At 43.1% G+C, this 10457-nt stretch overlaps 5 protein-coding genes across 5 annotated transcripts; 3 read left to right on the top strand and 2 right to left on the bottom strand.

Moving 5' to 3' along the window:
• The first annotated feature begins 244 nt into the window (after nt 1-244).
• BYT42DRAFT_174890 (uncharacterized protein) lies at nt 245-780 on the top strand. Its single transcript, XM_051562383.1, has one exon. It carries the CDS (start codon nt 411-413, stop codon nt 678-680), a length of 270 nt encoding a protein of 89 aa, XP_051426871.1. The 5' UTR covers nt 245-410; the 3' UTR covers nt 681-780.
• Nucleotides 781-2757: 1977 nt separating this feature from the next.
• BYT42DRAFT_174959 (uncharacterized protein) lies at nt 2758-3234 on the bottom strand. The gene has a single exon (XM_051562386.1). The coding sequence runs from the start codon at nt 3191-3193 to the stop codon at nt 2798-2800; it is 396 nt and encodes a 131-aa protein (XP_051426870.1). The 5' UTR covers nt 3194-3234; the 3' UTR covers nt 2758-2797.
• Nucleotides 2989-3858, top strand: BYT42DRAFT_174952 (uncharacterized protein). The gene is made up of 3 exons (XM_051562385.1): nt 2989-3115; nt 3261-3506; nt 3573-3858. Exons 2-3 carry the CDS (start codon nt 3269-3271, stop codon nt 3734-3736), a joined length of 402 nt encoding a protein of 133 aa, XP_051426869.1. The 5' UTR covers nt 2989-3115; nt 3261-3268; the 3' UTR covers nt 3737-3858.
• Nucleotides 3783-4698, bottom strand: BYT42DRAFT_174923 (uncharacterized protein). The gene has a single exon (XM_051562384.1). The coding sequence runs from the start codon at nt 4309-4311 to the stop codon at nt 3829-3831; it is 483 nt and encodes a 160-aa protein (XP_051426868.1). The 5' UTR covers nt 4312-4698; the 3' UTR covers nt 3783-3828.
• Nucleotides 4699-7222: 2524 nt separating this feature from the next.
• BYT42DRAFT_610198 (uncharacterized protein) lies at nt 7223-7626 on the top strand (the record flags this gene model as incomplete). The annotated part of the gene is made up of 2 exons (XM_051571373.1): nt 7223-7379; nt 7454-7626. The coding sequence occupies 2 exons, from the start codon at nt 7223-7225 to the stop codon at nt 7624-7626; spliced, it is 330 nt and encodes a 109-aa protein (XP_051426867.1).
• Nucleotides 7627-10457: the final 2831 nt, after the last annotated feature.

The raw sequence follows: 10457 nt of genomic DNA, 5'->3' as shown, positions 1-10457 counted from the left end.
AATGATTCCGCTAACTTAAACAAAGTCGGTCTCGGCAGGCGGTTTTCGCACCCAACTTCTCAATGGGTGCTATTTTCCATTTTCTCCACGATGGTCACCTTTTATGACAAAAACAAAATTATTATATAGCGAGTGAAATTCATAGACACAGGAACCAGAAATGACTACAACCATCAACTAGAATAAAATTTCTTGGACCCACATTTTTCCATGTTGGTTGCATATGCATCATTGCAAATGCCTATTTTTTTCGGCAATAGGATCTGCATATTGAAATACAACAGGTGCGGCATTTGACAAGGGATCCTTTGTTATCAGTGCCGACTGTAATAGTACGTAGCGGGTCGTTATTCGGCATCAAGAATAGTGCACAGTTCTTGATAGCTTATTTAAACCCGACGAGAAAAATTATGGGAGGTTCAAAAATCATGGCGAAATATCTATTCCTTGTTTGCTTGACCTTGCTTTCTATCTCCACCCTATCGAGCGCTCGCTGGGCAGGCGGCTCTCCACCTAAGTGTGTCCCTAGTGGATGTAATGACAACGAAGTCGAAATATGTCAAGCGGCATCACAATTCGAGGCACAGGACGAATGCGGCGTCCCCGAGTGTGCTAATAATTTCGGCAATATTCCCTGCGCGTCCGGATACAGAACTTGTTGCCTACCCGCTGATGGGTAATTGCAATTCCGGATTAGCTTTTCTATAAAGCGAGCTTTTGTTGTATCAATGAATTTCGGATAGTACAACAACTCAGTTTCCAAATAGGAGCAACTGTAATAAAAGATTGATCAAGCATCATTCCCCTGGGTCTCAAATTAGGTTTATTGTGGCTGCAGTCCGAACCCATTTGGAAGCTTCAAGAATATACCAGAAAAGCATTAAAAATGTATCACGGTAGTAGCCCATATAAGTGGTTCAAGATGCAATAAGTAGAAATTCAGACATTTTTGACCTCTCTCTATCAGTAATTCTTGGAACTGTTTTTTCTGCATGTCTCGACTGCACTGTGTTGGTTCCTGCAGATCATGAGAATATGAGTTAAGGCTGCCAGTTCATGGATAAAGGACTCCAATGGCAGCCTCGTGTGGCGATCGATCATGCTTTGGGCTGTCGGTCTATCCGTCTTGAATAGCCGCAGCCCCCCGACATAGTCATGCGTCTTCTTGCTTTTTCCCGTCTGAAAAGCGAAAATGCTTATTTCAACACCTTTTCCGGCTTAGATTGCCCTTGATAAATGCTGGCCTAAAGTATCTTCGTCCTCAACGGGGTTCATCGTCGACATCACCTTTACGGATTCTTCGTTTTCCGGAATGCTTGCAAGTGAACCAGATTCCGCGGTCGCTGGATCGTTTGACGCTGAGTACGATGTTGGACTTCCGTCCGGTATTCCGCAGTAGCGTCGGGAACGTCGGCAACTGAATGATATCCGCAAGGACAAATACACCGTTTTCAGTCACTTGCACAAGATCGTTGAAAGGCTTCAACCGCAGCAGTGATGTAAGAGACGTTGGTCAAGTTGATGGTGGTCAAAAGAAACGAGCTGGAATCCTGGTTGGTCCCGCACAAGGACAGTCGAGGTTGATTGTCGAACGGGTTGCAAGCTGATGAACTGAGCAACGCCGGAACCATCGGCAACAGGGCGCCGTCTTGATGTACTGGATCGCTGTAAAGATGCCAATCGTTGGGTTCATTGGATCGGATGATAGGACTCATGGCCCAAAGACTACCGGTCATATGATCGTCCAAGTGTGAGCTCGTGGGCGTAACAGGTTCACTTGATTCAGGTGACGACGAAGGAGACAGATCGGCATTCGGAGGGTAGAAAGGCTTCAATCTACGCGTCAACACCCTGAATTCCTGTTAAGCTTGCATTAAATTCGGGGTCCGTCGCGATTTTTTAAGAAGGATATGAAAGAAGGGCGTTTTCCCCATCATTTCTCTCCAGGTCATCTCGTCGGAGCGATCAGGCAGCTTTAGTATAGCGTCTATTTGTGAAGACGTCTGGTTTGTGATTGTATTCAGGTATGAGGCTGGGAAAACCGTAAAACCACCTTCCTGAGGAAGTCCACCTGTGAAAAAGGTTGTTTTCGTTTCGCGGCGGTCCTATAGGATGTGGCTGCTTTTACTTTTAACTGCCCAACAAAGGTAATGAAAAAAAACAAGGCTTTGCCTTTATTCTTATCACAGCTTTTGCCAGTATACACTATATAAAGCCGAAGGATCCCATTACTATGTCCGGAGAATGAAACTCGATGGTTGCCTCGTTGTTTGCGGGTGCTTATACGATATACTGTTCGTGTTGTACCTCCTAGGCCCGGCATGGTCCTTGTCACTGCAAATCACAGACGCGTTGCTTGGAGAAAACCACGAGGTAATATATTCATACGCAGTGTATTTTAGTAGGAACACACACAAAATGAAAATTCTGTAGATTGCCGCCAGTACAGTCTTTGGTCTCCTCTATGTTTCTAGTTCGTCCGTCACTCTCTGCTGGCCGCATGTGATCTTCGTATATTTTAACGGATCATCTGAACCCATGGTGGACAACGAAGTAAAAGACAGTCATCCAGAGCACAGCATAACGGGGTTGTTTCCCTTTATTATCTTCTTCACCGTGATTCCACGATTGGGATCGTTGGCTTTGACACCGGTCGCCATCCCGCTGTACAACTGGTCCCCCACATTTATGCCATTAACCTTACTACCGCTTGTGTAAGTTAATTCATGAAACCATTTAAAGAAGGATCTCTAATGGATGTAAAAATGAAACCACTCTAGTGCTATAAGCCCTAAACTCAGTGAATACCTCGGCTTTTTTGCGGAAAAGTGTTTAGGCTTATCTTCCGCATGATGGCACATCGCTTTCCTAACACAAACAGTGAGAATGAAGAAGCTGCTGCAGAACAGCACGAACCTACTACGAACAAAGAGAAGGAAGATGATGCTGCAGAACAACGTGATAAGAGCCAGGCCGCTTCGGATGAGAAATATCTCTCTGTACTGCGTCCTGCGCTGCAACGGTTTGGCGAACGATTGGATGGTGCAGTCAAGCGAGAGATCAACATCAGCGTATTAGGGGAGCCAGCATTAGCACAAGAGATCACGGTAACCGAGTATGAAAAGAACTTCCATATAATGATACCTCGCGAAACCTTCTCGCGACTTTCAGTGGATGAAATTGCTGGAATCATTGGTATGGCTCACATATCAGATAGAGCTGCTTCGTTTCTAATGGCTTATTTACGAAAATTATGATAGGTTCAAAGATGCACCTGTATCTGACTTCTAAGGTTCAAACTCAAGTTTTGCTGTGTGGTTGCATTGTTCTGCCGTCGTTTTTGTTCTCGATGACCGATCCCTTGATTCGATACTCTGATTTTGGTTTTGCCGCTGCGCCTTCGACCATTGTTCGTTTTGCCATAGCGTATGAACGGCTTCAGCCTGTCTATGCGATCTATAACTTCCTTGAAAATATGTATAAGCGAAACCTCGTTTTTACAGCAGGTAATTTATATCAACGCCTTATGGTTGCTCATTCCCCTTTGCTTATCCCTGGTATTCTCATCTTAGACGCTTTTGCGGCAAATCTCGATTACGTACTTGCCCTTCGTGAAGCTCTTGAGAAACCCATTGGCCAAACGGGCGAGGAATCATCGTACAAGTTGGATCCCGCAGTCTCTCGCTTTTCCTCGTCTGTCTTCCGCAGACGCTGTACAATTATTCGCCACACGTAGCAAAGCACCGTTACGCAGACACTGAGTAGGAGCTTCAGAACTTTTGGATAATGGCACTGAAACAAGTTAGCAATTTCGCGATTAGTAACCCTTCATTCTTTTTCATATGGATTGACGTACACGAGCAGTAATAGCACAAGCGACATGTATGTGGATGACCATTTGTACAACGGGATTACAATAGGCACCAAAACCACTGTTCCCAAATGTAAAAGAAGCATGATGGACGCTGTAGACGAGAGCGTCACTTTCGCGAGACGGCTTGGATAACGATCATTTGCTTCGCTGGCGACCGTGAATTCGGATGATGCATGATACCGGTAGAAACTCCCAAACGGCCAACAATGGGTAACGAAGAAGCTGACAACATAAAGAAGACTAAACACCGTACTAGCGACAACCTGCAAAAAAATATACTGTATTGAGTGCATATTCCAATAACCCCTGCATACAACATAATGTACCTCATGGTATTCTCCAACCAGCGTGTCAGTCATTTGCAGTAACAGAGTCCAAGCCGGGCGCAAGAAGTACAAGATCCATAGTATATCGTACAAACAACTGCAAATAGTCATGCACCCATTGAACTTCAGCAGTTAAAAATAATAGCGCGATCTTCTGGCTCTGTGAATTGGATATTGGCGAAATCTGCGAAAATAATAGTAAAAAAAAAGTCAATGAATGGCCTTCCGAAAGAGCGACAGTTCATAAAAGTTACAATGGATAGGACTTTCACAGACTTAGCAGAAGAGCCGACACAATATAAGTAGTCTGGTGGTTCAGATACATTGTTTTGTGGAAAACACTGTGTGCAGATTCAAGCCCCTCCTTTTACGTGATCAGGACGTCCTTGTATCATTAAACAGTCTCTGTTCATTATTCCCTTTTCTCTCTTTTGGATTATAGCAAACAAAATTTCGTTGAGTCATCTACAGTTCCGAGTTGTATCAGCGACTGCCGAGTTCCATATGCAACAATTTTATATTGGTATTGACGACATGAAGCAGTCATCCACACACCATCAATTTTTCATTTGTTTCCTTCTGCAACGCTTTGCAGCGTTCCATAAAACTTGGGGATTCGGTGCAAATAGAGTAAATTGACGACATGAAGAGCCGACTGTTGAAATGATGATTGATTAAATTAGCGCCAAAAGTAGTTGGAAGCAACGAAGCATTCGTATCAAAAAAAATCCGCAGGTTCCATGTTTCATTCGTAGGTGTAACTTGCTGTTACAGCCGCTATACAACTCAGCATAGAAATTTGGACTCGTATAGAACCTGAGATTTGATTCATTGTTTTTCTGCAATGCTTCACAGCCTTCGGTATAGCTTGGGGACTCGCAACAACAAATAGAATAAAGAGGGTCTAATCTGTAGGATGATTCCTCGCTCGTTTGGCCAATGGATTTTCAAGAGCTTGGCAAAGAGCATCTCTGTACCCAAATTCGCCACAAAAGCATCTGCGGTAAAGGAACTGGCGCTAGAAAAGTCGCCAAGATGAGCCATGTTGTCTTGATAAATTATATGCTTTGAATACATGGCTTTGTTCATACACATTTTCAAGGAACGTATGGAGCTCGTATACAGGTTGAAGCAGTCCATATGCGATAGCAAACCGAACAATGATGGAAGGCGGATCGGCGAACCCAAAATCGGCATATTGAATCAGCGGATCAAAAACAAGACCATGGCAAAACAATTATACCGAAAAGGAAGACCCCAAGCTTGTGCCAGTAAGTAGAACGGAGCTGCATTTTTGAGCCTATCGTAATCTTTGTAAGCCCTGAGGATGCAAAAACGCTTGGGATTACAAGCCATACCGATGAGGCTAGAGAATTCCTTGATTGAAAGACGGATCAGGGTCTCTCGAGGTACCGTTATAAATAGGCTGGACCAATCAGGAGCACAATGATGGCTCGCGCTGACGATTTTTCCCCTACTATGTTGATTGCAATACCGTGCTTTACTCCACTGTCCAAGCATCGCTGAATTGATAGAGCGCTGGACGCATTAACGACTTGAAGGATTCATCCAACCTACTTTCGTCGTATCGTTCCGCTCTGTTTCATGTTTGCCGGGTTTGGAACTCACAATCAACATACAACTCGGAAATGTAATGACTCAAAACCAAATCCGTTTGCCATGGTCATCCGAAATCAAGTAACAAAGGATAAACAAAGGAACAAAGAATAAAGAGCTTGAATATATAAAGACGCATGTATGCTATAGGAACCGACCTTCAGTCTCGTCTTCAAAATCTTTAATCTATGCATCTGAACCACCAAACTGCTACTGTTCTGTGGACGCTTCTTTTGGCGCTCGCGAGATCGTACCTACTGTAATAACGAACTGTTGTACTTTGGCAGATCATCGAGCACTTAACTTTTTTAGTTTTTTTTTTTTTTTTTCGCAGTTTCCGCTAGTATCCACTGCATAAAACCGGGAAATCGCGCATCTTCGGCAATTAAAGCTCGTATGGTGCATGTCTATTGTGTTTACGCATGCAATTTGCTCTGAATTTTGTATCTCTTGCAAGCGACGTGGATTTCACGAAGAAAATCACCCATGCGTTGCTTGGAGAAAATCATAAGGTATGTGCAAGTGCGACAGGGCGTTAGTAGAATATGTAAATACTGAATGCCATTCTGTAGATTGTCGCTAGCACGGTGTTCGACTTCTTGCATGTCGCCACTACTAGCGCTATCACTTGCTGGCCGTTCGCAATTTTTCAGTTTTATAATGGCCCATCCGAATTTGCGGTCCCCAACCGACAAGACAACCGCTACCCAAGACACGTTTTGGTGGGGATACTCTTTTTCACCTTCTCTCGTGTTCCTTCCACAATCTGTGACGGTGGCTTTAACGCCGATTGATGTCTCGTTATATAGTTGGTCACCTACATGCATGCCCCTGGTATACCTACTGATTGCGTACGCCAAGTCATCGAAAGGAGAAGAAGCACCGCTGATATTTTTGATGTATTTTCTAATGCCGCAGTTCCAAAAGCTATCGAATACCTAGTCATCCTGTGCGTCAATTTATTGTTTTACTTGCAGCCAACGGTTCTGCAGCATCAGGTTTTGCCAGACTATAAAAAGCAAAGCACTGCTGTTACTCAGGCCGATTTGGACAAAATATACGGATCCGCCCTGCATTCTGCGCTTCGACGATTCCGCAACCGGTTGGCTGGTTCAGCAAAGCCAGGTGTCTGGATCCATACAGTAGGGGAGACGTCGTCAAGCACGGACTATATAGTGTACAGCGTCCAACAGGGGTTCTATATACTCATACCTCGGAAGTACTATTCGCACTTTTCAATAGATGAACTCGCTGCAATGAGTATGGCTTAGCATCCAACTGGTTATCCTTAACACCTTGCTTAAAAATATTTATCATAGGTTCCAAGATGTATCTTTCTGCGACTTGGCAGGAGATTCAAGTCACTTTGTGTATTAGTTTTGTGCTTCCATGGTTCTTGTTTTCGATGGTTGATCCGCTGATTCGATATGCCTATTTCGGTTTCGCCGATGCTCCTTCCATCGTTGTTCGATATGCGATTGCGTATGAACTGCTTCGACCTGTGTATGAACTCCGGGGTGTCCTTGAGAATGTGTATAAACGGAATCGTGTATTTAAAGCAGGTAATTTTATCAGCACAGTATGGGATGTCTTGACGATTTTCTTACTCAGCATATTTTTTTTTGTCTTACTGCAGATGTTTTTGTGACGGATCTCGGTTATGGGGCTCCTCTTAGTAAGGCTCTTGCCAAATCAACCGGTCAAACGAGCGAAGAGTCCTCCTACGTATTGGACCCCTTGTACTCTCTGTGTTACTGCGATCCAAGTGTCGAGGAACGCTTCAAGGCGTTGCAGAAAAAATCAAAATAGTCAGAGGTGCATATGTGACTCGGCCCACCAGGACTGTAGTATAGCATCTTAGTATGGTGTAAAATTTCAGCATCTCATTTGATGGCCTGAATTGCCAAATAAAAATGGACGTTTCAACGATTCATTGCTTACAGCGCCATCTATATATAATTTTGGAACATGAAGATAATGGGCATATGGAACTTTGTTCTATGAATAAGTAGGCAATGGTGGGTTTTCAAATGGCATCAAATATCAAATGGGTGGTTCGGGTCAATCAGAGCTCATTATCGCAATTTTCCCTATATCCTTGGTGATATTTAACTGGTAGGAGCAGCAATGACATGCAATGCAAATGATTCAAATGGTCAAAATTCATCAAGCATTTTTTTCCAAACGGGAATCGGTGATTGTCACTTGATGTCACGATATACCATTTTGGTAATTTTGTTGACGTTTATGCAAATTCTCTTTGTTTGCCATACAAGGCAATAGGTGAATGGTGGTTTCATTGGATGAAACACGCTGCTTGCTTTTTTTCATTTACATCCCCGTTCTGCGGCACTTGTGGGCGCCTTGGCAGCACTGGGATTCTGATTTGCATTACGGATGATCTTGTCTCCGTCTTGCAAACTTTTTTTAAAAAAATCTCGTTGACACAGCGTCAACATGATTTCAAAAGAGTTGGCAATGATGGGGTCGTATAAATAGAAAGTTGGAGAGCTTTAGCTCCCTTTTAATTTCGACTTTTTTTGTTTCGTATCATTGACATGGACTTATCATGGTGTATTGTTGGCGATGGTCATTGTCCTGGAGACGATGTAAGCTCGACCAAAAAGCTAAGCGCCAGTGAGATGAGTTGGGGTCGCAGCGTCCGTCAGAGGGTTAAAACAGTCGACGACAGGTTTATTGCTCAGAGAGTTGCCGACTAAAGGACATCCATCAACGTAATAACACACATCCATCGTTAAGATTGCCATCTCGGCAGCAATCCTTTACGTGAAGCGTCTTTTCAACCTTCGTCACGACCTTGCCGTCGCCCCAGTCTGCTTTATCGTTCGTCTCATTCACGCACCAACTCTGTCTCCTCGTCGAGCTCGAATCATTCATCCAATGAACAGCAGTGCTAACATATTGTTCCCCTCCAAGCATGTCAATCCAAGCTGCGTACTGGTTAGACGGTCCTCCATTACGGTGACGAAGCATATTTTTCGGCGGCAGAAGAAAAAATACCAGGATATCGCAAGGTTGCAGGAACCGGAACATCGTTTTTTTTATTTCCATGCATAAGTTATATAGAGATTGGCTTTTATTCTATGTCTATTTCTAAAGTAGGTACATGTATTTTGTAGTGAAACATTCAATGAAATGGATAGGATAGTACATCATGTTGATTGATCGCGTGCGGGCTTGGCAGGACATACTTCCAAGTGCCATTGATGACGACCCAGTGATCCAAAAGCAACGCAACAGTGAGGACAATAGTGCCATTTTCGTGAATACAGAGATGTGGGGGCCGGACGGCGATCTTGACTGGAATGAGGATCTTGATGTTGATGATGGTCATGATGCTGATGATGAAGATGAAGAAGACGATGTGACAAGAAATTGAAAAAGCTGCTGTTAGTGACCATGTTATATATGTAAAGAGATGCGGTAAGGTAAGGACTGGAAGAATGAAGAGATATGATGAAAAATAAAGAATGAGAGAATGGAAAGACGTTGGATCTGGAAAAAAATAAAAAGGCTGGAGGATGGCATCGACGGGTTTATATACCATTGCGGTTGGAAAACGGCTTAATCAACATGCTTCAAAGTGATTTGTTGCCAACCCCTGATACTGCAGCTAATATTGAAAACTTTTGCAATAAATCATTGCAGACAAAAATAGAGCTTCCGGATGGAAAATGGTGTATCATTTTTTTGTTTGCTCTGGTAGGTCAAGTTGGCATATTTCTTTTTCTTGACACGAGGGTAGCAATCCATCCTCCCATATTTTATTGCTTGCATTTGCCGCGGCCGCGAACGAGCTGAAACTCATTGAGATGCGAACCAATTTTAAGGAAATTCAAGGATGGGCGATTGTCCCAACCGATTCCATGGATCCACTTGTCGTCACCGGCCGATCTTGTCCATCATTTACACCACGGAAATAACCAGAAATGGTATTGTCGAACGTCGGTCAAAGTCCTTCCGTCTGGACCCCACTCGTCTCAGCACGTTCCGAAAGAAATTTCATTGACAATGAAAATGATCTCATTATCTCGGGTATAACTTAACTTGGCAAATGTCGATCCACTTTTTTTTATCGGGTTTTTTGTTTCATGCCAAGACGCTATCGCGTTTCGCGTCTCGAAAAGATCGCATGAATCCATCAGATGACTTGAGTTCACATTGATAGCTAGTCATTATTCCCTCCATTTATTTTTTTAATGAATTCGATTTCTACCCGAACGGTTCATCATTTATCTAACAATAGAATCAAAGGGAGAACAAAAATAGGAGTAATAGTTGTCACAGTGAATACAGCGGAATCAGCATTCAAATTTTTAGGGGTCCATCTTGCCATTATGGAAAAAGCTTATTTTTTTATTGATGCCATTTTGCTTTGACATGATTGATGTCAATGACAGCTTGCCATTGTCATTATTGTTTGCCATTTATCTCGGATCAGAACTATTTAGTGACTATATAAAGATTCAAAAATTGACGATCTCCATTGTGTCGAGTAAATATAGAATGGAACTCATGCAATCGCTGTCAAAGGTAAAATTACATGAAAAATACTGTAAGCGTTGAAGTTTATTGTCCAGCAATCATGATGCGCAAGAAAATGTATCTACTTATGGATT

Source organism: Radiomyces spectabilis, assembly GCF_025331425.1.
Source record: "Radiomyces spectabilis strain NRRL 2753 chromosome Unknown BYT42scaffold_2, whole genome shotgun sequence".
In the NCBI taxonomy this organism is placed as follows: Eukaryota; Fungi; Mucoromycota; class Mucoromycetes; order Mucorales; family Radiomycetaceae; genus Radiomyces; species Radiomyces spectabilis.
The sequence above is the reverse complement of the archived record's forward strand: the minus strand, read 5'-3'. Positions and strand labels throughout refer to the sequence as shown.